This window comes from Miniopterus schreibersii, assembly GCF_964146895.1.
Source record: "Miniopterus schreibersii genome assembly, chromosome: 22".
NCBI lineage: Eukaryota > Metazoa > Chordata > Mammalia > Chiroptera > Miniopteridae > Miniopterus > Miniopterus schreibersii.
Genome location: NC_138124.1, coordinates 15,520,429 through 15,545,517, shown reverse-complemented (window position 1 = coordinate 15,545,517; position 25,089 = coordinate 15,520,429). Strand labels below are relative to the sequence as shown.

Below are 25,089 nucleotides of genomic sequence, written 5' to 3'. Positions count from 1 at the left end.
GACAAATCTCACAGCACCCTCATGTGTACACTTGGTACTGCGACCCCGGAGCTCACTGTACACGGTGAAGGAAGGGGTGGTCAAGTTCACACACAGTCATGGCCTTGTGTGGGTGAGTCCTTGCTCCCCACCCATATTGGCCAGGCCTGCAGGGTATATAGGAACAATAGTACCTCTGACTAGAAGGTTTCCACCATCCACAGGGCAGGCTGTGCGGAGTGGCAGAGGTGCAGATATTAAATGACTTGGTCGAGGCCCCACAGCTGGTCACTGGCAGAAGGAGCAGGAACAAACAGGCAGCATTATCCATTCTCCCAGTCAACAAACAGCCTTTGAGCCCGGCTATGCCTGGCACCGTCTCCGCAGTCAGGCCCAGATTTACAATACAGGTTTTAACTGTGACTGATTGGCTGGACTACGTTTTAAATGCACGTACTGGGGGGCGGGGGGGACAGGAGAGACCCTGCCGTCTTTTTTTATGCGCTCAGGTGTTCAGCGCATCCACAGCAGGCAGAGAGCTGAAAGAAGAAAAGAGGCTGCTGGGAGAAAGAGGCTGCTGGGAGAAATTATTTTCCTGGTTGGAAAAGATCAGAAAGGGCATTCGCTTAGGAACTCAAGACCACAAGGTAACGTGAGCTCACAGTCCCTGCTCAACTTTTGCCAAACTCCTTGCAGAAGAAAACCGTTCATTGTTTGTTTGTTTTTCGTGTCCTTTAAGTGCGATACAAAGAAAGTGGATCAGCCCTACCTTTCATCCTACACAAATGCAAATGTAAATGTGAAAAGCATTCCTTGGACATTTTTTAGAAGAAAATATTAGAATGTTTTTGTTACCTCGGAGTGTGGACGGATTTTTATAAACATGGAACGAGCGCAGGATACAAACAAAAACTGATATATTTGAATCTTGTAGAAAAATGGGCAAAAGGTGGGGACAGGCCATTGAAGAGTGGAATCCCAAATCACCAACAAGTGTATCATTAGATGCCTACCTACCCTCACCACTCTCCAGGAAATGCCGGTGAAACCACAGTAGGATCCGTTTCAGTGACAGGGCTGTGGCCAAAGAACTAGGGGCCTGGTCATGGAGGATCAGAGACGGAGGCCCCACATCTCCAACTCTCACTGGGTGTGTTCCTTCTAACCCAGTCCACCAAGACGTCCTGGGGCGAAAGCATTCCAAGGTCCAGACCTAGTTGGGTGACACTGAGCACTAACCCCTCTTGGGAGAAGGTGCAGGCGTTGTCACAGTGCATATTAGCATAGTAAAGGCTCTGAGAAGGCCTGCGGGAAATAAACTTCTTGAAATCCATGATTCCTGAACTTGTTTGGTCAGACTTTTTTTTAAAGAACATGTGCTAATGGAACATCTCTTAACCCTGATCCCCACAGCCACCCCAGAGGGCTGTCCCAGGTGTGGAGGGCTCTGTATCCTTCCTGCTCAGTGGCTGGGACCTTGCTAGAAATGCTGGACCCCAGGCCCCACCCCCGACTTCCTGCTCCAGTGCACACCAGTATCAGAAGTCTGTCCTACACCTGCTGATCCTCCCCCCTACGAGGCGGCTAGTTGGGTCACCTCCCCTGCCAGGTGGGGGCTCCAGGCCCAGTATCAGATGTATTTCACATATTTTGAACCTCGCACCTGATTGGGGGATTCCTCACATCATGAATCCTTCCCAAGAGCCCGTGAGGGGGATCAAGGGGGAGGCCTTGCTTTTGCAGAGGCTCCTAGAAAGGACCAGGGAGTTCCTCCAGCTTGGCCTTTCATCCCTGCTCAGGTCTCTTCCAGAGACGCCCGGAGACTCAGAGATGGTCATCTTGGGGGAGCTCCAACCAGAGTCAACTCTGAGAGTCAGTCACAGCCTCCCTAGAGGGTCAGCAGTGATCATTCACGAGGGTCTAACAAGAACTAGCCACTCTCCCCCATCCCCTTAGAACCCAGAAGGAAAAGTGAGCCAGCACCTAGGGAGAAGACATTTATTGAGCATCTGCTACGTAAATAGCTACAGAAAGCTGGGGGACCAGGGAGCAGCTGCTGTGTCCCTCTGCACACTGAGGTCACTAAGGAACCCACGGGGGAGGGGCTGGGAGAGAACCTGGCAATGGCCAGAGGGAGAGAGGAGCCCTGGGTGCTGTCATGAGGAATCTGAGAGAGAGAAGGGGGGGTGCTAACAGCCCAGGTGTCACAAGGGAGAAACAAGTGGGGGTCGGAGCGTGTGGAGTCACTGGGTCAGAGCCTGCACCACATCCTTCACCAGCATGGTGCCGATCACCATCTTCTCACTGTTGACTGTCAGCTGGGCGGGTCCAGTGGGCCGTGCGTCCAGGGTCAGCAGGACCAGGCTCCCGCTGGTCAGCGTCCTCCCTGCAAACCTGAGGGAGGAGGAGAGAGGGAGGGGCTCAGCCCCGGGGCTCAGCCAGGCCCAGCAGCCCATCTCGTCTCCTCTGCCAGTGGCCCAGTACCTGTACTCATCGGACGTCCCACAAGGGACGCGGCCCAGGTTGGCCGTGGCGGTGACTTTCTGCACCACGGTGTGGTCACTCCGACAGCTGTCGGGCAGCGTGAGCTTCTCTGTGATTTCATTCATGCCTGTCAGCTTTCCTGGGGGCAGAGGTCGCTGTGAGGGCAGAGGCTGGGTGGGTCTGCCCGGGTCTGCCCACTGGGCCTCCCCACCAAGTTCTCCTAGGGTGGGCGGGTCCGAACCTCCCCCAGCAGCCTTGGGGAGAGGGTACATCCTGCTCGGGCCTGGCCCTCCCTCAGGAAGCCTTTGTCAGTCTGCCTTCCCCGGCCTACCCAGGGCTCCATCCACGTTGCTGACCAAAGATTTGGTGGCCACTTCTTAGAGGTTTCCTCTGCCCTGGACCCCACACCCTTCAGTCTTTCCTGGTTCCCCCCCCCCCCGCAACCAAGTTCAAATCCCTCCCAGCTCCCGAGGCTGGGTCCTCACAGAGAGGACTGATGGCTGCTGCACTCCTGGCCAAGGCCCCAGTCCTCACCAGACAGGCCAGAGCTCCACAGGCCCAGACAGCCTCACAGGTGGGCCCATAACTCACACCTGCTGAACCTGGCCCTGCCCTCACTCAGACACCTTCGCTGGTCCCTCCCCTGACAGGAAGACGGATCTACAGTCCTTGTCTAGCGAGGGAGCTGGATCCACCAACCCCTGCGGCCCCTTCCAGCTCTGAGATTCTAGGACTGACACCCCTTTGGCGTAGCCTTCCAGGCTTCTAGGAAATAGACCAGACGTATTTTCAGCTCTGTTCTCACTCGACTCCCCTGTCCTAGGGACTCCTCTGTCCCAAACCAAACTGCTCCCCTCTTCCGGTAAACTTTCCCGGACTCTTGCCCGTGATGTTTCTCCCATCTGGCCTGGAATCCTCAGCCTGGCCGTGTGTCAGCTCTTTCCACAGCCTCCCTAAGTGTCCCGGCCTCTGCGGAGCCACGAGCTGCAAGGCCTCCCTGTCCGAGGATCCTTCAGCGTGGCTGTGTGCCGCAGCTGACTGAGCCCCCTCCCCTCCCCACCCCAGGCGCACTCACCCTGTTCCTTCTTAAATTCATTCTCACTCATGAACACGGGGGCCATCAGCTCCCCAACAGGTGGCTGAATGGAGACGTAGAACTGTCGAGTTTGGGTGCTGGGGTCGGGGGAGAAGACAGACGGAGAGATGGTGAGGCCTGCATCCCTCCCTTCGCTTCCCACTTTGGGGGCACGGCTCGGGGGCAGCAGGAGAGGGAGGGGAGACCTGAGGGTTCGGGGTGGTTTCCAGACCCGCTGCATCGTGGCGTGCCCCCCGCCTGCCACCCGCTCCAGCTCCACTTCTCTGTGACCCCAGCTCTCCCAGCCCCAGCTTCCCACCCACCCCACCACGAGATGGGCACACACCACAGCTGGAAGTTGGCTGCCTGGGTTGAGTCACAGAAGTTAATGCCCATGACAGCAGTGGCAGACTCTCCGGGTGCCAAGGACTCTGCAGTGGGGTGAGCCGGGGGAGGTGGGGAGAGAGAGATACCATCACCTGACAGGTCTGGGTCCCCGACCCATTCCACCCTCCACGGATACAGCTGACTGCTCCCAGCTTCCTGGGCCCCTGGAGACTATTCCTGGTTTTCTCCTGAAATCTAAACACAATCCCTCCACCCTCCGCCCTCTCCACTCTCACCCACTTAAGTCAGTCTCAACACAACCAAGCCTCAAGCACCCCCTGCCTTGATCAGAACTCGCTCATTTCCTAGTCTGTCTCGTCCACCAGGGCACGGATCATGCTGGATGCCCTCTCTGAGCCCCCAAAGCCTGGGCCCTGGCCTGGCACAGAGAAGGCACTGGCAGCCCCAGAAAGACTGAGCCAACCCGACCGGCGCGGCTCAGTGGTTGAGCATTGACCTAGGATCCAGGAGGTCACAGTTCGATTCCCGGTCAGGGCACATGCCTGGGTTGCAGGCTCCTCGATCCCCAGCAGGGGGCGAGCAGGAGGCAGCCGATCTGTGACTCTCATCATTGATGTTTCTCTCTCTCCCTCTCCCTTCCTCTCCCTGAAATCAGTAAAAAAAAAAAAAAAAAAAATTTTTTTTTTCAAAAAGGCTTGAGTCTGCCCAGGAGCCCTACCGATTTCAGGAAATTCCTGGATGCTGATGCCAGCAGGCAGTTTGGAGGTGCCCACGTGCAGGGCCTTGATGGGAGCCTCAGAGTTGTTGGAGAAGTGGATGTGCAGAGACACCATGTGGGGGTCCCCGGGGAAAGGTCGGCGGCTGAAGGCGTAGTCCACAGCCAGCCCCTCGCCCGCCACGCGGTGCAGGAGCTCCTGCCTCCCGACCCCGGACACCGGGCTCAGCAGCTAGAGGGAAGGGAGACCAGGGGGAGTGTGGAAGTCAGCAAGAAGAAGCCTGCCCCAGCCCTGTCCCCACCGGGGGTCACCCAGCGACAGAGACTCAGAGCCTTCCCCTCCATCACGGCCCCCCACACACACATTCACACCCAGGGACGCAGCACCGGGCTGTGTCCGTCCAATCCCACTCACCGAGGGCACCAGCGGGGAGTCGGTGAGCGTCAGGCCCTCCAGATCTGCAGCCAGACTGCTGGACACAACCGTGGGGGGAGACACAGGCTGGACGCTGGGAGGGGTGACTGTGGGAGCAGATGAGGGAGACTCTGATGGGAGGGAGGCAACGTGGGGCCTGGCCTGACAGGAGCAGGGCTCAGGGAGCAGGAGCTTCAGCACCACGGACAGCGGGGCACGTGTCAGCCTGGTGGCTCCAACCACCTTGACCCCAACCCCGCACCTGGTGCCCCCTCAGGTTTGGAGACATGTTCTGTCTGCTCCCCCAAGCCCTGGGGACCCCAATCCAGAGCTCCCACGGGCCTTCCTAAGTCTCACTCCCTAGGCCCCCTTCCCCATGAGCTCCACCGCCCACACTCACAGTCCTCAAGGTCCAGCAGGGAGACCTCCTTGGCTGCAGGGGTGCTTTTGCTGCTGGGCGGCTGAAAGAGGAAATGGGGTATGGGTGTAGGGGGGAGTCCCGGGGACAGGAGGGTCCTGCCCCTGAGCCCCCCCCCCCGCCCCGTGGCACTCACTGTCTTTTTCCTCCAGGACGCAGGTGCCACCTGTTCCTCCTCCGACTCCGAGGACATCTCGGACTCCGACGAGCTGCTGCTGGAATCGCTGCCCTCGTCCGAGGACGAGGCTCCTCCTTGCCCCTTTGTCACCTTCCTCCGCTTCCTCTTGCTTTTCTCACCTTCCTCACTCTGCTCGCTGAGGACAGGGGCACGCGGCACTCAGGCCCAGACTGGACTCCCACTCCCTGCCTCAGAGAAGGGCGGGGAATCCCTGAAACAGGGGGGTGAGCCCAGCCGGCGTGGCTCAGCGGTTGAGCATCGACCTACGAACCAGGAGGTCAGGGTTCAATTCCCAGTCAGGGCACAGGCCTGGGGTGCAGGCTCCTGGATCCCCAGCAGGGGGCGTGCGGGAGGCAGCCGATCCATGACTCTCATCATTTAAGTTTTTCTCTCTCTCCCCTCCATTCCTGAAATCAATAAAAATGCGGTTTTTCTAAAAAGTGGGGGTGAGGCGGGGAGCCTGGGCCAGTGGAGTCCGGCGCTGCAGCCCTGTGACCTCCTGCAGCTCAGGAGAGCAGCCCCGGCAGGAGATGACCCGGGGTCTGCAGGCCCCACCAGCTCAGGAGGCTCAGGGGCTCTTAGGAGACCGGCCCAGGCTGCGTGTTGGCCCTTCCTTTCCGGGGGAGCCCTCAAGCCCCACCCATCTCTTACCTCTCACTGCTCCTCCCCTTCTCTTCCTCACCCTGGTCTTCGTTGTCAGACTCACTGCTGGACTCCCCGGAGCCGCTCTCGCTGCTGCTCTTGCTGTCCGACTCGCTCTCGGACTCGGGGTCTGCGGAGGAACCGCCTCAGGCTCCCCTCCCTGCGCGCGGGCCTCCTGGGTCCGGGGCAGCTGCCCTGGGCTCGCGTGCGAAGCTGCAACCCCGGTGCCAGATGCCACCCGGACCAACTGGGGCACAGGTGGACCCACAGGGACAGAGACCTGCCTAAGGGGCCTGCAATCCCTCAGGTGGGTCAGCACACAGGCAGGTACACGCAGGTGCACACCCCCTTGGATACACGACCACATCACCTGCACACACGCACACACACACACACGCGTGCGCAGCAGCACAGGGCCCCGCTCTCCCTCTCACCACTGTCCGCGGACTCTGTGGGGCCCGACTCTCCCTCAGAGTCCGAGTAGAAGGGTTTCTCTTTTTCCTTTCTCTTCTCACGATTTGAACACTTGGTCCACTCAGGTACCTGGAGGAGGGGCAGGCGGGAAGGCTGTTAAATCGTGGCTGGGGAGGGGCCTTGCCACTCTGTTCTAGCCCCTGGTCCTGCCCCTGGAGCGGAAGGGCTGCTGCTCACAGAGGGGGCACTGCCAAACCAAGGGAGAAACGGGAGGGGAGGGGAGGGGAGGGGTGCAGCACAGGGGGGGCACTGCAAGCCGAGCAGAGGGCACACGGCACACGGGGTTGGGGACCTCGGTGTATTCGCCCAACAGGCCCACGTGGGTCTCAATAAGGGAGAGATCTTCCTCCTGTGTGTGAGGAGGGTGTCAGGGGAGCCGGGCCAGCACTTGAGACACCGGGGCTCCCTGCCGTCTGTCCCTCCACCTGCGTAATTCAACCCTCGGCCCCACCACTGACCTCCACGTTGCGCACAGATGGGTCCGGGGCCTCCTCCGGCCAGTCTGGGAGCTCCTGGTAGCCCGTGGCCTTGGCATTGAGCAGGTGGGACAGGGAGCCCAGCTGGAAGTGGTCCCGGTCTGGGGGCAGGGTTAGAGGTCAGGCCAGGGCGGCTGTGAGGCACTGCCCTGGGAATTGTTTCCTAGGTGGTGACTGGGGAGGGGGGCAATGTCCTAGCTGGAGGTGCCCCTTAATGGCTCTTCCACCCCGACTGCACCCTCAGGCCCACCTGCTAGAAAGAAAGGTTGTGTGGCCCACCCAGAGCAGGGCTGAGGGGGGGAGGCAGGTGGAATGACAGAAATGCTGCCCACAAAGCCCAGTGCCTGGCTGAGACGGGGGCCTCGGCCTCGGGGGCAGCTCTGGGACGAGAGTCCTTCCTGGCCAGTCCTCACCCTGCCCCGGGAAGTCCTCCCGACTTCAGATTTCAGCTCCCACCTTTGAAGCATGACTCCAGGACGGGGGCTGGTTTGGGCGCCAGGAAGAGCTTCTTGGCATGGCGGCTGAGGGCCCCGCCCTGCTCGGAGGGGACAATGAGCTGCCGGGTGAAGCGGGCGCGGTCGCGGATGTCATAGTTCTGGTCGTACTTGGCCAGACTCAGCACGTACTGGGTCAGCAGCTTGGTCTTGGGGACGAGAGGGGATCAGCAGCAGTCAGGGACGGGGGGACACAGCAGGTCTCAGAGCCGGCCCTGAGCCGACACCTCCGCACAGTGCTTCCCTCCCCTCTTAGACTCGCCGCCTCCACCCCCATCCCTCCCGCCCCACCACCGCAGACTGGACTCCATTCGTCCTCAGGTTTGTGGTCCCCACGGCCCCAGGCCCGGCCCCTACCCCACCGAGTCCAGGCTGGGCCAACCTCTACTCGGAGGCGCCAGGGTGAGCCTGGAACACTCGGTGAGGCCTCACAGGTTCCCGGTGCCACCACCCAGGAGCCTCCCCCCCAAAGGCTCTCTGGAGCTCAGAGCCAACTGCGGTGCCTGTGGGTTTGCTGAAGTCACGTGGGGCGCACACTCGGCCGTCAAAGCAGCCATATCCCAAGACCCCAAATCTCTCCATTTCTGCCCCGACCCCGGCCTAGACTAACGTGACTTTACAAAAGGACAGCGGTAGCCATCGTTTATGCAGTGCCGTCCGGCACTGAGCACTAGCCGTGACCCCAGGACACAGCTCAGCTCCAGGCACAGTGGGCACTCAGGAAATGTGCTTTAAATCAATCCGTCAGCAAATGCACACGTAGTTAACAGACGCGGCCAAGGGTGACAACCCGGGGGAAAGCCGCACGGACACCCAGGCTTGTGAAACATGCCGGCATCACCGTGGGGGGCCCGGCACGCTGAGCCTGTCGGCCCCCGACCCGCGTGGCTCCCCACCCGCAGGGCTTCATCTTTTCACACATCCCTCCCTCCTGGTCCTTGCTCCCCGCTGAACAAAGGAGGCACAAATATATGTTCAAGGACTGAACGCTCCCCATGGGGGCCCCTCCACCTCCTTTCCAAGCTCCTTCTCCCACAGTCCTGACGCCCACAGACCCGGGACCCCGTTGCTCCCACACGTGACTGCCGTCCCTTCCAGCTCCTGGCAAGAGTCCCGGCACACGAGGGCCCCGCCTCCCCAGACTGAGCCCCTGGGGCCCGCTCTGGTCACCATGGATCAAAGGAGCCACGGGCGATGCATGGTACCACCCCCACAAGACCGCCATGGGATGCCAGAGAGGCCACCTTCAGTGGACACCGGGGAACACTGGCTACCTGGGCAGACCAGCCACCTGCCCTGGACTCTCTCTTCAGAAAGAGGTGCCAGAGCTCAGCCAACCTGGCGAGGGTGCTGTTTCTGGGGACCACAGTGTTTCGGGGCCCCCCTCAATCTTTACCTGCTTGGAGTTGGTCAGGTAGAGCTTGGCCGCCAGGTTGATGACCTGCAGCTTGACGATGTCCTCCTCGGCTGTGAAGGACTTGGCCATTTTTCTCAGGACGTCGGGTGCGATCTTGGGGACGTGCTCGCAGTACTCGCCGATGAGCCACAGGATGCTGGCTCGGGCCATGGGCACCTGTGGGCATGGGAGAGGCATGGGAACCGGGGTAAACCCGGACTGGGGGTGGCCTGCCGGGGACATGGCACGCCTCCCGCTGGCACCGGCCTGCTGTGCTACGGGGTCCTCCAGAAACGGGAGGGGCGGTGGGAAAGAAATTAAAAGACGGGCATTTCCTGGGCATCTCCCCTCTTCCCTGAGGTTGTTGGGGGTTTTTTCCAGAGAGAGAGCAGGAGAGGGAGAGAGAGAGAGAAACCTCAGCGATGAGAGAGAGTCACGGATCAGCTGCCTCCTGCACGGTCCCTGCTGGGGATCCAGCTGCCACCCGGGCCTGTGCCCTGACCGGGAATCGAACTGTGACCTCCTGGTTCATAGGTCGCTGCTCAACCACTGAGCCACGCCGGCCGGGCTCACCGGCCTCTTCAAGCCCCAAAGTTAATCACGGTTTAAAAGGCTGATTTCCTGGGTCCACTCCCTCAATGCTTCACTCCCTCCCACCCTTCCTGAAACGTCAGGAGCTCCTTGTCTCAAAGTCTCCACGTGGCAGGAAAACACAGGACTTGTCAGGTGGCCACCCTTGGCGAGAGCGGCGGCGAAGACGTGAGTGGGGAGCTCAGTGAGGGCTCCCCAAAGGGAAGGCGAATCTTGGGCTACAAGGTGAGGATCCCATGGCCCCGTCTTTCCCCTCCTTCCACCTGAAGGCCTTGCAGAGTCAATATGGGAAATTGGGGGGTTGGTTTTAATCCTAGGGTCTTAACATCATGGGGAAGACACTGGGCCGGGCAGGGGGCCCAAGGTCACCCCCTCACCTGGATGTTGTCTGTGAGCTTCGCCAGGTGCTTGATGATCTCTCCGTGCTGAGCCGGCTGCATCTGCAGCAGCTTCTTAATGACGACCACTGACTCTGCGACCACCAGCTCTGTGGGACGGAAAGGAGTGTGTGGACCCCGGGTAGCCGGGTGGCCACTCACAGGTGGACAGACAAGGCAATGCCCCCAGGCTCCTGGCTCTCTTCCTCAACTCCCTGCCCTCGAGTGGCCCTCGCAGATGCAGGGACACTTGGACACTAACTGCGGCAGAGAGACTGACCACACATGGCACCGACATAGGCGGACACCCGCTGGTCATCAAAGTTGGACGCTCAGACAAACACTGACCGTCGCGGTTGGACAGGAGCTGCACCAGGCCGTTGAGGCAGGTGTCCCGGACTCGGCCTATGTTCGTGGCGCAGCGTCCAATGGCCTGGATTGTGGCTGCCACGAAGTCCTTGTCCATGCTGCGGATGTAGGTCTGCGGGACACCACCACAGAGTGACCCACTGCAGGCAGTGGCCCCTCCGTGACTCTGCAGGCTTGCGGGCGACCTTCTGGAAAGCTGTCACCCCCTCATTCAAGGACTCATCATGCCAGAGACTGAATTCTGGGAGAGGGAATGACACCATCACCCGTTGCCCAGTGACTCCCCGGCCCGAAGCCAGCAGAAGGCATTGGGAGAGGACCTAAGATGACCGTTTCTCCACTTTGGACCCTTCAGAGAAGGTCTGACCCACAGGACGATTGTCACTGTGCACAGGGAGCTGGGGGCAGCCCTCCGGGACCCCTCTGCATGGGGGCTGTACCTGGAATTCCCGCAGGACCGTAGGGATGTTGGTCTCATTGGCCAGGTTGGTCAACACTTCCAGCTGCAGGGAGGGAGGGAGGAAGTGGGCTGTCTGTGCTGTCAATGTCCGTCATTCCAAACACACGCCACACACAGGCCAACAATCCCCAGGGCAGCATCCTTGGACTGACGAGAGGACTGACAGGTCAGAAACCTGTCCACAGGGCAGGAGGACCGTGTCGCCTCCCAAATGGGTTCCCTGATAGCATGATCAGGTCACCTCCCCACCTCCACTGAAAACGGAAAGCCTCCTACCGCTTTTAGGATGTAGACAATGTCCTTCCCTCGGTCTGTAAGTCCCTCAATGATCTGACCGCTGTCCACCTCTGATCTCCCACCGCTCCCCCTGGCCCTCTAGGCCCCAGTCACACAGGGCCGCCGTCAGACTCCTGCCCGCCTCAGGGCCTTTGCGTGTGCTGTTTCCGCAATGTGGCTGGAGTGCTTCCAATTCCTGCCCCTGCCTTTACCTGCATCATTCGTGTTCATTTCTCAGGCCATTGTTCAGCTCAAGCCTGTTCCTGAAGGAAAGCTCCCCTGACACCAGACTAGATCAGGTCCTCCTAATTTTGTGCTCTTATAATAAGCCCTTTGTACTGTTCTTTCATACTGTGCTTTGCCAATAAATTTGGACACCTGTTTTGTGATTAGGTGCTAAATGCCTCCTCCTCACCACAACTGGACTGTAAGCTCCACGGGGGCAGGGTGCCTGGTTCGTTCGCTTTCTCTGAACTGTTTACTCAGTAGGGCCCAGCTGCTGTGGCTCAGCAATTGAGCATCGGCCCAGGATCCAGGAGATCAAGGTTTGATTCCTGGTCAGGGCACATGCCCGGGTTGTGGGCTCCTCGATCCCCAGTAGGGAGCATGCAGGAGGCAGCAGATCCATGACTCTCATCATTGATGTTTCTCTCTCTCCCCCTCTCCCTACCTCTCTCTGAAATTAATAAAAATATACTTTTTAAAAATTAAAAAAACAAATTACTCAGTGGGGTAGCAGAGCAGGAACAGAATGGGGTACAGGCTCCTGCCACTTTTTCTGTGGGTGTGTGTTTGCATGAAAGCCTGACAAGGGTTCTGTGTGTGGGTGGAAGACAGAAGACTACACTGGGAAAGTATGAATTTTCAAGTCAGCAGAGCCGGCCTTGGGGTAGTTACCTCCCCTCCCCGGGTCCACTTTAATAAAATGGAGAAAATGTGCACTCCCTGAGGTTACTATGAGAATCAAGTTGCTTCATGTAAAAGTGGCGGGTATATAACAGGTCTAGGCAAAAAGCCGTTCCCTTCCCCGCACCCTACCCCCAACAGTTCTGGCTGGGGAGACCCCGGGCTCAGCCCCAGAACCGGGCAGGCACCCAGGTGCCCACTGTGGGTATCTGAGTAGGTCTGTGGAGATGGGGACAGAGACAGAAAGGCATCACCACGTCTGTCCATCACTCACCTTCAGGATCTTGATCTGGGTGGGGTCGGTGGACCTGATGTAGAAGCTCTTCAGGTAGGGCTCGAACATACCCTGGCACAGGAGAGGCAGCCCAGGGAGTTCCGCCACAGCCCCTCTTCCGAGCCACCCCGCCTCCTGACCTGGGCCCAGGACCCTCCCTGCCACACCGCTGTCCTCCACTCCTAATGTGTCCCCGCCTCCCTCCTAGATCCCACGGGGTCTTTCTTCGCCCGGGTTCCCTTCCTGAGCGGCCCTCAGATCCTACATTTGGGGTTTCCGCTCCACCAAGCTGCACCGCCAAGGCACCCTCCCTTTTCCCCGGCACCCCTAGCACCCCAGAAGCCACCCCCAGGAAGGGCAGGATAGGCCCTGGTCACTTGCTCACCCTGCGCTTGATGGACATGGTGGCCACATTCTGGAGCACCACATACTGCACCTCACTGCAGAGAGAGGTCAGAGGTTAGTTAAGTGGACCCTCAGCTGGGGCCAGGGGCAGCAGGTGGAAGTAAGAAAAGTGGACCAAGCCCGGCCAGCGCGGCTCAGCGGCTGAGCATCGACCTAGGATCCCGGTCAGGGCACACGCCCAGGTTGCAGGCTGGATCCCCAGCAGGGGGCGTGGGGGAGGCCGCCGATCCCTGACTCTCTCATCACTGGTGTTTCCACCTCTCCCTCCCTCTCCCTTCCTCTCTCTAAAATCAATAAAAACATATTTTTTAAAAAAAAAAGTGGACCAAATCAGAGGGAGGAGAGGGCAGGTGTGGACAGGGTTCCAGTGGGAGGAGGGCAGAGCCGGGGTGAGCACCGTGGGCAGGTGGGTTAGGGTGGGGAGGTGGGGGGCATGACCGGTTCAGGGTCCAGCGATGTGGGGCGGGGCGGGGCCGGGTAGGCTGTGGGCGGGACTGATTCTGTGGGCGTGGTCGGGCAGAGTGTGGGCGGGACATGCTGTGGGCGGGGCCCGGCACGTGGGCGGGGCAGGGGCGTGGTTATTGGCTGTAGGCGGGACCAGAGGCTGTGGATGTGGCGGGCAGGGTGTGGGCCAGGCCAGGGAAGGGTGTGGGCGGGGCGGGGGGGGCGGGACCGGAGGCTCTGGGCGTGGTCAGGCTGTGGGCGGGGCCAGGCTGTGGGCGGGCCGGGGCTGTGGGCGGGGCCGGCGGCTGGAGCGGGGCGGTTCTATGGGCGTGGCGGGTGCAGGGTGTGGGCGGGACCGGCGGTTTGTGGGCGTGGCCGGGCTCTGGGCGGGGCGGGGGCCAGGCGGTGGGCGGGGCCGGCGGGGGTGGGGCCGGGGCATGGGTGTGGCCAGGCTGTGGGCGGGGCCAGGCTGTGGGCGGGGCCGGCGGCTGTGGGGCAGGTTGTGGGCGGGGCCGGCAATGGGCGGGGGGCGGGGGTGTGGCCAGGCTGTGGGCGGGGCTGGGGTTGTGGGCGGGGCCAGGCTGTGGGCGGGGTCGGGGCGGGGCCAGGCTGTGGGCGGGGCCGGCGGTGGGCGGGGCCGGCGGGGCGGGGCCGGGGCGAGCACGCACCTGTGGCTGCGCAGCAGGCGCACGAGCGCCTTGGCGATGACGCCCACCTCGGCCTTGGGCGCCAGGTGGAAGTAGAGCTGCGCCACGGCCATGACCACGGCGGCGCTGCGGCTCTGCAGCAGCGGCTTCGTGTTGCGCAGCAGCAGCCGGTGGTCGGGGTCCATGACGTAGGGCTTGCGGGCGGGCAGCGCGGCGGGGGCCGCCTCCTCCGAGCCCGCGCCCTTGGCCTCGTCGTCCTCCGAGCCGTAGAAGGCCTTCTCGGGGTTCTCCTCCAGCAGGGACTCCTGTGGGGGCACAGGCGGGCAGCGCGCGCCTCCTCCCGGGGCCCTCCCCACGCGCTCCGCGGGGGGGGGGCGGGCGGGCGCGCTCACGTTCTGCGTGGGGCTGAGGAACTGCGTGCGGGCGTAGCGCGTGAGCATGCTGATGATGACCACCTGGCCCCACTCCTCCACGTCGATGAGCAGGTTGCAGAGCTTCCGGTAGTTCTTGTGGATCAGGTCGATGCGCTCCGGGCACACCTCCTCGAAGGCCATCACCACGCTGCCCGCCACCAGCTGGGGGCGCACGGAGGCCAGAGGGGCGTCTAGGGACCGGCCCAGGGGCCTCTGTCCCGCACCTTCCCACCGCCCGGCCTGTGCACCCCGAAACGCACCGTGGTCTTGTCGGCCAGGAGCTTCTCGATGACCTCGATCAGCTGGTCCTTCTGGTCAGAATCCAGACTGCGGGGGACGCTGCTGAAAGGGACTTGCCCCCCGCCCCCACCGCCTCCCCAGCACCTGCCCAGGCCGGGCTCACCTCCCTCCCCGCGGCCCTATCCACAGAGGTGTGAGCCTCCAGCGGTCCTGCATCCCCATCAGTCCCCAAAACTGTCTTAAACCCTCTGGACAATTAAAAAAAAAAAAGCAGGGCAGGCTGCAAGGCCTGAGACAGGCCAGGGGTGGGCTGGGCACTGGGGAACCACTGCCCCGAGGAGGGCAGGGCAGGGCAGGGCAGGGCTGGGCATACCTGTACAGTTTGGGGATGGCGTGGGCAGCCGTCTTCCGCACGTAGGGTGACATGTCCGAGGCAGCTTCCTTGATGGCCAGCATCATGATGGGCACTATGATGGGCACGCGGATGCTGGAGAGGACCCGGAGGGCACTGGCACGAATCAGCTGGTTGGGGTCCTGAGGGCAGAGGTGGAGGCTGAGCCGTGAGAGACCACACCTGGGACACTGGCAACCCATGGAGGTGTCTCTCTCACACCCATGTTCCCCCCTCTTTCTCTCCCCCCACCCTTCCACTCTCTCTGAAAAGCAATGGAAAAGATCTCCTCTGGGGAGGAATTTTTTTTAAATGATGGTAATCTGTTAAAATTCTGGGATTGATTTTTAAACAGATGGTGTCAAAGCACTTATTTAAAAAAGCAGGCATGTGTATTTTCTTAAGAGTAAAATCCTATCACATTCACTACTAGAACCTATTTTTCCTTTAAAAAAACAAACAAAAAAAAACACATTTTATCTGGAAATGATTATGGATTTACAGGAAGTTACCCCAAATCCCCAGCTGGGGTACATATGGAGGCAACGAATCAATGTTTCTCTCTCCCCTCCCTTTCTCTCTAAAATCAATAAAAATATATATTTTTTTCTTTTTTTAATATAGCTTTATTGATTTCAGAGAGAGGAAATGAGAGGGAGAGAGAGAGATAGAAACATCAATGATGAGTCATTGATCGGCTGCCTCCTGCATGCCCCTGACAGGGAATCGAACCCTGATCACCTGGATCCTAGGTCAATGCTCAACCGCTGAGCCACGCCTGGCTAGGCAATAAAAAAATATTTAAAAAAATAAATGGTGTGGGGGGATCCTGCCTCCACTTCAGTATTAAGGACTTGACTCCTCCCATGTTCCCTCCCGTAGGTGATTTCAGTTCCCACCGGCGGCATTTCACCACAACAGGTGCGTCCCAGGTCTTTACCGGGGGCTGTTTTGCATGCACCGGGCATCCGAGACCAGGCCGAAAGGAACACGGAATGTGTCCCAGCTCGAGAGGAATAACTGGCTGAGCTGAACTTAGGGAAAATAGGCCACGTCTTCTGTGCTCCGCGCTCACCTTGGAACCCAAGCTCCTCCGAGTGCGAGGCAGCCCTCCCGCACGGCACGGCCACCTTCGCTGTTTTTCTCAGTGGGGCCCTTTTGTTTTCAGTAAACCCTTCTGTCCTACTTACCCAGTGCCAGGTGGAAAGATTCCAGAGTCACTGTCCTCTACACACACCTAGACTAGGTGAGCCTGCCCAGGCCAAGGCTCTGACACCCAGGGGTGAGGAACCAGGTCAGCGGCTCCCCTCACAGAACTGCCTTAAGGAGCTTGACTTCTGTGTGCGGGGCTGTGGGCCACGGTTCCTTTACACCAATGGGGGTGAGGGTCAGTGGGGTCCACTGTCAGGGGTCAAGGAGTTCATGTTTTTTTAAATATATTTTTATTGATTTCAGAGAGAGGAAGGGAGAGGGAGAGGGAGAGAAACATCAATGATGAGAGAGTCATTGGTCAGCTGCCTCCCGCATGCCCCCTGCTGGGGATGGAGCCCACAACCCGGGCCTGTGCCCTGACCGGGAATCGAACTGGGATTTCCTGGTTCATAGGTCGACATTCGAACACTGAGCCACGCCAGCCGGGCAAAGGGTTCATATTCGAGGCAGCCATTAACACAGGCTTCTCAGAGGAGAAGACACACAGTCTCTGGGCACCCACTTCACCTTTCCTCCCACTCTGACCCGCCCAGCCTCAGGCAGGCAGGAAAGGGCCTCCAGAGCTCAGGCCCTTCCCTGGGCCCACTGCTCCGACACAGCAGCCACGAGGCCCCGGCCCCAAGGAGGTACGCGGAGACCACTGACCTTGAGGCCACGCTGGAAGGTGGAGATGGACAGCAGGGCCAGGTCCTGCTGCTCCTCGGCGTAGCGCACCAGGTACACGTACACGAGCTTCTTTACCTGGGGGAGAGCAGGTTTCCCAGCAGGGACTGGCACCCCTACCCCGCGAGATATCATCACCCCAGCCGGCTGCAGTCCAGGGGGACAAGTTCCTCCCGTGGGAAAGAGAATCCCTAGTGCACCCTGTCCTCTCTCGGGTCCACGTCTAGTTCAGGGACACGTGGACAGTGCCTCTTCCTGGACCAGGGACATTTCTGGGCAGGCAGGGCCCCCGGGGGCGGGATGGTTCCCTTCCTCACCTCTGGCCAGCTCGAGTTTATTCCTGGTGAGTGGAGGTGGGCACGAGAGACCCTCCCTGGGGAATGCTCACCTCTATGTTCTTACAGGCCACGTTTTTCACCACAGCGGGAAACAGGTCTGAGGCATTCTTTCCCCGGGCGATCATCTGAGTGGGTGAGGTCAAGGTCGGGCAGGGGGAGACGGAGGAGGCCGGCACTTAATAGGGGACGGTCCACAAGGGGACAAGGAGGGCCTTGACCCCCAGGCCCCTTCCCCAAGGAAGGCCCCCTCCTCCCCCACCCCCTTACCGCCACAATCCTCTTCATGGCCTCCAGCTTGAGGGAATCCTTGTTGCTGTCCAGCATCTCCTTCAGGTCATCGTGCCTGGTGGGAGGAGACACAAGAGGTCAGCTGAGGGCACAGGGTGGGGCTGGGGCTGCCCATCAAGAGGATACAGGCAGAAAGAAGGGACATGGGCGGGGCAGGCTCAGGCAGGACCCCATCAGAGGGGAAGGGAGTGAGGTACAGATCGGGGGACTTGGGGTCGGGAGAAACACATAGGTCGGGCGGTGTTATGGTTTGAATTGTGTCCCCCTCAGAAGAGTTATGCTGAAGTCCTAATCCCTGTGCCCCAGATGATGACTGTATTTGAGCCCTAATCCCTGTGCCCCAGAAGGTGACTGTATTTGCAGTTGTAATTAGGTGGGGTGAGGTCACACTGGAGTAGGATGGGCCCCTAATCAGCTATGTCCAGTGTTCTTTTACGGGGCCCGTATCCAGCCTTCACAGTCCAGGCTGCTGCATCTGCCGGCCACTCCAGGTAGATGGCCCTGAGCTGATGCTCCCCATTCAGCGACTGGACCATGGGTGGGTTGGTGTTCCCTGGCCGGCCGGGTGCCCTTGGGCAGTGATCAGCCTGGCCAGCCATACGCAGAGGTCCTGGGGCTGGTGCTCGAAGAAGTGAGCAGGGAACTGCGAACAAACCCATGGGGAGATCTGTCTACACACAGCTGGTAGAGTTGTGGGACAACCGACGCGCTCATCTGTTGCCAAGACAACTCCAAAACGTGGTGAGCAGCTGTGTGTGGGGAACCTGCATGTTCTCTAATCCCCCAGACGACGCTCTGATAACCTGCAGCATTTGACCAGGCAGGAGAACCCAGCCCAGGGAACTACTGGCAATGGCAGGAATTATAAAGCAGTGTGTGGCCCGGGCAGGTGTGGCTCAGTGGGTGAGCATCAACCAGGAGGTCGCGGTTCGACTCCCAGTCAGGGCACAGGCCCGGGTTGCAGGCTCTTTGATTCCCCAGCAGGGGGCGAGCAGGAGGCAGCCGACCAATGACTCTCCTCATTGATGTTTCTCTCTCTCTCCCTTCCTCTCTCTGAAATCAATAAAGGCATATTAAAAAAAAAAAAAAAAAATTAAAGCAGTGTGTGCAGCCCTAGCCGGTGTTGCTCAGTGGTTACAGGGTCAAGGACTGAAGGGTCTTGGGTTTGATTCCGGCCAAGAAGAGCACATACCTTTGACCCCTGGCCCTGGTGGGGGCACGTGTGGGAGACAACCATTCTCTTTCACATCAGTGTCTGTCTCTCTCTCTCCTTCCCACTCTCTAAAAAGCAACGGAAAAAATACCCTCAGGTGAGGATTTAAAAAAAAAAAAAAAGCAGAGTGTGCAAAATTAGTCTCAGAAATAACAGAAAGCCAGAAACCGAGGGTAGCGATGTCAGGAATGGGAAGCACGTAAGAGGGTGATCACTGTCACGAAGAGGCCAACGCGACTGAGGCTGGCGCTGAGAAGTGAGTGACAAACGCGGAGGGGAGGAGGAGAGGCCGGCAGCACACACGCCGAGTCTCGGGGCTGCGTTCTGTAGAAATGCGTGGGGCGCTTAGCAGAGAAAAGCAGCAAAGGCAGAAGGGGTGCTAAGAGATTCAACGTTCCGAGGATTTTAGGAAGCGTCTCTCCTGAACAGGTTTTTTTTTTATTTTATGGAAAGTAAATAGAAAAATACCACCTTCCAGAACACAGGGGCCTCGCCGGCTGTCAGATGAAGGCGGAAGATGCTAACCAGCCCCAGTCATGTCCACCTAAAACTCCACGACTTGCCCGCCCGAGTGGCTCGGCCCTTGAGCATTGACCTATGATCCCCAGCAGGGGGCGAGCAGGAGGCAGCCGGTCAAAGACTCTCCTCATTGATGTTTCTCTCTCTCCCTTCCTCTCTCTGACATCAATAGAGACATATTTAAAATATATATATATATATATAAATACACTCTCTACACATAAACCTATAGACACACACACACCTCACCTCCACACCCCTGTGGACACCCACAAACTCACACACATATCCCCACAGACACATACCCACCCAAGACCTCTCCCTGCTCCCTCTGCACCCTCATGTAGACATACACCCCCCCCCCACACACACTTTTTCAACAAAATTCAGTCACTCGGGGCTCATTCACCAGATTGGCCACTGGCCTCCTCTTGGAGATTCTTGATGATACATTTTTGGCTTCTAAGATCAGATACGTCAGCCTCAGGGATCCTGGGCCCTCCTAAGGGGTCAGGTGGGTGTCCTCGCCTGTCACCCTGGGGTGCCTTTCCCCTAGGAGCCGTGACGTCGGTGGTCTCTTTGAACTCTGGGTGTTGTCTAGAGCAGAGCTCCTCATACCGGGGTGTCCTCGCCACACCCACAAATCCACACACCCCAGGGCCTGCGCTGGGGCAGCCATGTCACTCCCACCCAGCCAGCCTGGTGCACACTCCAGACCCCTGAAGGCTCCGGGTCCTGGGCCGAGGAGAACAGAGGGGGGGGGGGGAGGAACCACTGGATGTAAGACGGAGGTAGAGGCAGGGCTGTCAGAAGCCACTAGCACAGACAGACCACCCGGAGGAGCCCCTTGTCCTCGCTCCCACCAGCGGATGCTCCCCAGAGGAAGCGGAAGGGAGATGCACAGCAACACCCCGAGGCCATGAAACCTTACTCCCTGAGGTCAGATCCCCTTACACCACTCACTCTGACCCGACCCCTCACCCGGCCCGAGGGGCTCTCTGGGGGTTACACATGCGGCATTTGAGGCCAGCCGTGCCCACCTCCCCTAGCCACACACGCTCCACCTCACAAGCCATGAAAAGCTGGCCAAACTCTCTCCAAGCTTTATCTCGTCCCCAAACCTCACCTAGAACCCATTCTGGCCGGGGCCTGGGGGAAGGAAAAGGCCACTGTGGGACCTCAAGCCTCAAACACGTTAAGATCTTCCTCCCCTCGGAGTCCTGGGGATTTACACCCCTCATCACCCCCACTCACACTCTCAGTCCCAGTACTGTGCCCCCAGCGGCTCCACCTGGACCCTAAGTGCCAGGCCTGTCCTGCACCAGGCCAGGCGGGACTGTTGGAGTCTGCCCATCCCTGGCCTTCCCGGCCCTCGGGGTGGGGTCCCTGGGCTCCTTTGTACCGTAGTGGCTGGCTCTGACTCTGGCCTTGGCCAGGCTCTGGGCAAGGTCCTTCCGGGGACGCTTCTTGGGCTGTGTCTTCCTCTGGGGCCTGGAGCCACCGAAGTTCCTCAGGCTGCAGGGCCTGGTACCAGGCTGGGGGCCCGCCTTCGGGGGCCAGCACGGGGCTGGCAGCCTCCTGATCGGCCCCGCTGGCCCCCCTGGCCCCCACCCTCGCCACGGCCCCCGGGAGCTGCAGGAATCGCTGCATCGCGCCCCAGGTCCTGCTCTGGGATGGCACGGAGCTGACCAGGGAGCTGGGGACGCCTGTCCCTGTCACCAGACGGCCCGCCCCCGAAACTCAGAAACCAGACACTGGCAGGGAGAGAGGCTCTGGTTACCTCTTCCCCCGCTGGGAGACAAGGGCTCGGGAGGGGAGGAGGCTGGGCACTAGCCAAGGCTCAATCTCTGAGCAGGAGGCGAGGGGTCAGGGGAGCTGATCCAGACGGAGGTGAGGGGTTCCCTCCCCACCCCCACTCACGCCGCAGGCAGCGGGACCTCTGCCTCCCTCACTGCCCTTCAGGCACCTTCCCCTCTCCTCACTGACCCTAATCTTCTTGCCCCTTTCTTATCTCACCTTCCGCCCACCTGGCCTAGGCCCCCCGGTGATCCCTCCACCTTCTCCGTCACACCCTCGGCCCTCTGGTCCTCAAGGCCCCTGCCCTGCCGTGGTGGCTGCCTTTATTCACTGTATTTCAAACCCCCTCAGCCTTGCCTTAGACCCCTGCTCTCCTCCCCTCCTGCCCTCCTGCCTCTGGGCCCGGCTGGTCCTACCTGAAGCCAGGCCAGTCAGTGCCCCTAGTTGGCTCTGCAAGCCCTGCCCCCCCCCACCTGGGCCCTGGCTGAACTCACACGCCCTCCCCGGGTGAACCTTTACTTCCTTCTGTGGCCTAAACGCACACACGCAGCCCCGTCCTGGAGTCCGAACCCTAATATCCAGCTACCAGCGGGGCCCGAGTGTCTTAGGTTCACCATCTCGGCACATCCAAGGCTGGGCCCGACACTGTTCTCCACCAATTGGCTTGTGACGCCTTCCTCTCCAACGGCACCGAATCTCGCCTCAGTAACCCGAGTACCAGCCCCGTCTCCCAGCCCCTTGCTCTCACCTCTTTCCCAATTGATCATCAGGTCTGGGCTTCGACCTCCCCAAGAGCCCTCAGATCCTCTGCGCCTCCCCGATTCTAGGCCATCACCCAACCTGCCCCCAGCCTCAGCCCCCCCCCCCACACACACACACACTCGCACACTTGTCTCTGGCTCAGCCCAGCACACCCTCCAATCTCTTCTCCACAATCCAGCCTCGGATCCGTCTAAAGTGCAAATCTGATGTCAGCAGCCAACCCCCCCAAAAACCTTAGCATCTCCCCACCCTCACCGTCCCTGCACCTACAGAGCCTGTGAGCGTGGCCCTCCTCTGCCTCCCCACCTTCCTACAGGCCCTTGGGTCTGCCTGGAACACCCCGCAGGCTCCCCTCTCCGCGGTGGCGGGGACCAGCTCCTCCGGCCCCCGCTGTCCCCACCACACTGAATCACCCCGGGGCAGGTCCTTCCTCCGTGGGCCCCGCCAGAGCAGCTTGAGGACGGGATGGGCTCGCGTTCCCAGCTGCGCCCGCAGAGACTAGGACAGGGCTCCACGCGCTAGGCCCTTAAACACGCGTGTTTCAGGGTTAGGGGTAAATGCGCGAGCCAAGGCCGAGGTGGGGCTCGGGGTGGGGCGCAGAGGGGAGTGAGAGTGGGGGTGACCTACGGGTGCAGTGAGATGGGGGCCGGAACCTGGGGGCCTGAGTGAGGGAAACGGATTTGTGGGAAGAGCCAGGCCTGGGAGGCTGGGAGTCTACACCCAAGTCCTTTGGGAATCCACCCCCTTGTGGGGAAAAAGGAGCCTGTCACCCCAACAACAAACAGAGGAAGAAGCCCTGGGGCAGGAGGGTTGCCCCTCTCCAGGAACAGGGGGGCTGGCCCACCCCCCAGCCGCCCCCGCCCTCCCGGGGCCCCAGGTCCGCCCCTGCGTGGGGATCCGGCCACGGGCGCGGCTGGGGCGCTGGGGCGCGGGCGGGGCCTGGAGGCGCGCGGGGCGCTGTCCATGGTGCCGGCGCGGCTGCGAGGCCCGCGCGGGACCCGGGAGGCCCAGCCCCCGCGCACCCCTCGGGGCCGGTGCGGGACCCCCGAGGCCCAGCCCCCGCGCACCCCTCGGGGCCGGTGCGGGACCCCCGAGGCCCAGCCCCCGCGCACCCCTCGGGCCGGTGCGGGACCCCCGAGGCCCAGCCCCCGCGCACCCCTCGGGCCGGTGCGGGACCCCCGAGGCCCAGCCCCCGCGCACCCCTCGGGCCGGTGCGGGACCCCCGAGGCCCAGCCCCCGCGCACCCCTCGGGCCGGCGAGGGACCCCCGAGGCCCAGCCCCCGCGCACCCCTCGGGCCGGTGCGGGACCCCCGAGGCCCAGCCCCCCGCGCACCCCTCGGGCCGGCGAGGGACCCCCGAGGCCCAGTCCCCGCGCACCCCTCGGGCCGGCGAGGGACCCCCGAGGCCCAGCCCCCGCGCACCCCTCGGGGCGGCGCCCTCACCGCTTGTAGTCCGAGGAGAAGATGCCGCCGCTGGCCGGGTCGTGGCCATACTCGGGCTCCCCGGGGCCCGCGGAGCCGCCCTTGTCCTCGCTGTAGGCGGGGGCGGCCGACATGGGGGGGCCGGGTGTCGGGGCCGGGCGGGGGCGCGGGCGGGCGGGGGCGAGGCTGCGGGGGGCGCGGGGCGCTGCGCTCTGCAGGGGCCGCCGTGCGCGGGGCGATCAATCAGGGCCGCGCGCCCGGGGTGGCGGAGGCGGGTGCGCAGCCGCGGGAGGCGTGTCCACGCAGACCCCGCCCTTCCAGGAGGCTGTGCGCGCCCCGAGGGGAGGCGCCCCCGGCCCGCGGGGGGTGGGGGCTGCTGAATGGGGCAGGGACACCCTTGGGGGGTGCAGGACGCCACGCCGGACCCCCCACTCCTCCCCTCCCCTTCCTGGCCCCCGGGATCTTGCCTGCGGGGGGGGCGGGGGGGTCGCCAGATGAATACAGATCACAGCCCAGCTCAGGTCCTGGGACCCCAGCCCCCAGATCTGGCACCCCCACCTCCCAGGGCCCGGGGGCCCTGCGCCCCCAGCTCGGGTCCTGAGACCCCAGCCCCCAGATCTGGCACCCCCACTTCCCAGGGCCCGGGGGTCCTGCGCCCCCAGCTCGGGTCCTGGCACCCCCACCTCCCAGGGCCCGGGGGTCCTGCGCCCCCAGCTCGGGTCCTGGCACCCCCACCTCCCAGGGCCCGGGGGTCCTGCGCCCCCAGCTCGGGTCCTGGCACCCCCACCTCCCAGGGCCCGGGGGTCCTGCGCCCCCAGCTCGGGTCCTGGCACCCCCACCTCCCAGGGCCCGGGGGTCCTGCGCCCCCAGCTCGGGTCCTGGCACCCCCACCTCCCAGGGCCCGGGGGTCCTGCGCCCCCAGCTCGGGTCCTGGCACCCCCACCTCCCAGGGCCCGGGGGTCCTGCGCCCCCAGCTCGGGTCCTGGCACCCCCACCTCCCAGGGCCCGGGGGTCCTGCGCCCCCAGCTCGGTCCTGGCACCCCCACCTCCCAGGGCCCGGGGGTCCTGCGCCCCCAGCTCGGGTCCAGGGCCTTCCCTCCCCTGCGCCCGCCCGCTGGACGGGCCGCTTTCTGCACCGAGCGGGCCCCCTCACCCTCGAAGTGGATGATCCCTCCGTGGCCGCAGCACACGCCCGCGTGGGCCCCGCACCAGCGTCCCGTGCGGGACCTGAGCCTGAACAGGAAGAGGTCTCCGGGCTCGGGCTCGCCGCCCTTCAGCTCCACGGTCTCCAAGTGCTGGCTCAGGAACGCCTCCGAGAGGAAGAACTGAAGGGTGCTGACCGCCCCGGCCAGGGCCTGGGGGGACGGGATCCGACGTCTGCAGAGGCCGAGGTGGGGGGGCCGCCTCCCTCCACCGCCGGGGCTCAGGGGGACCTGCCTCGGGGCCAGGCCCGAGGGGAACGTCTTCGCGGCCCCGCACCCGCCTCCCTGAGCCGAGGGCCTCGAGGCCTGGACGTCCCCGGTAAGTCCCAGCCCTGAGCCACCCCCTGGAACCCCTCAGTCTGCAGCAACCGGGGCCTTCTCGTCTCAAATTCCTGCTACTCCTTTGCCGCCCCCTCCCCTCCCCTGGGTGCCCTTCCCCAACCATCTCCCATCTGCGGCTCCCTGGAGGTGACCCGGCAGACGGTGTGCCGGCTGGTACCTGGCTGGGGCAGGCGTCCTGAAGAAAGAGCAGCCGCAGTGAGAGGGGCGGGGGGCCGGCAGCCTCCCCGGCGGACCCCTCCGGCAGTGTCCGCAGCAGACAGGGCCCCGCAGCTGCTCCTTTGACCCTTAACGTAACCTAATCCACCTGATGGGTACGTACTGGATACGCCCCGTTTTCCAGATAAGGAGACAGGCTCAGAGGTTGCCGGAGGGCACCCAGCGTGACTCCCGGCCCTTTCCACTAAACTTCAGCCACCTCTCCTACCTCTCGGCAAAGAGGCGAGAG

The 25,089-nt window shown here is 61.8% G+C and overlaps 1 protein-coding gene across 1 annotated transcript; it reads right to left on the bottom strand.

The window, feature by feature from the left end:
* Positions 1-1,961: 1,961 nt before the first annotated feature.
* Positions 1,962-23,359, bottom strand: AP3B2 (adaptor related protein complex 3 subunit beta 2). Its single transcript, XM_081124450.1, has 26 exons — positions 23,122-23,359; positions 17,368-17,443; positions 17,151-17,225; positions 16,745-16,840; positions 14,870-15,030; positions 14,517-14,583; positions 14,236-14,418; positions 13,865-14,148; positions 12,733-12,787; positions 12,348-12,419; positions 10,872-10,934; positions 10,411-10,543; positions 10,063-10,172; positions 9,095-9,271; positions 7,661-7,847; positions 7,187-7,305; positions 6,689-6,797; positions 6,264-6,384; positions 5,571-5,748; positions 5,417-5,477; positions 5,017-5,123; positions 4,605-4,833; positions 3,885-3,969; positions 3,539-3,636; positions 2,464-2,602; positions 1,962-2,373 (listed from the first exon to the last, which is right to left on the bottom strand). Exons 1-26 carry the CDS (start codon positions 23,232-23,234, stop codon positions 2,223-2,225), a joined length of 3,249 nt encoding a protein of 1,082 aa, XP_080980576.1. The 5' UTR covers positions 23,235-23,359; the 3' UTR covers positions 1,962-2,222.
* Between the last annotated feature and the right edge of the window lie 1,730 nt (positions 23,360-25,089).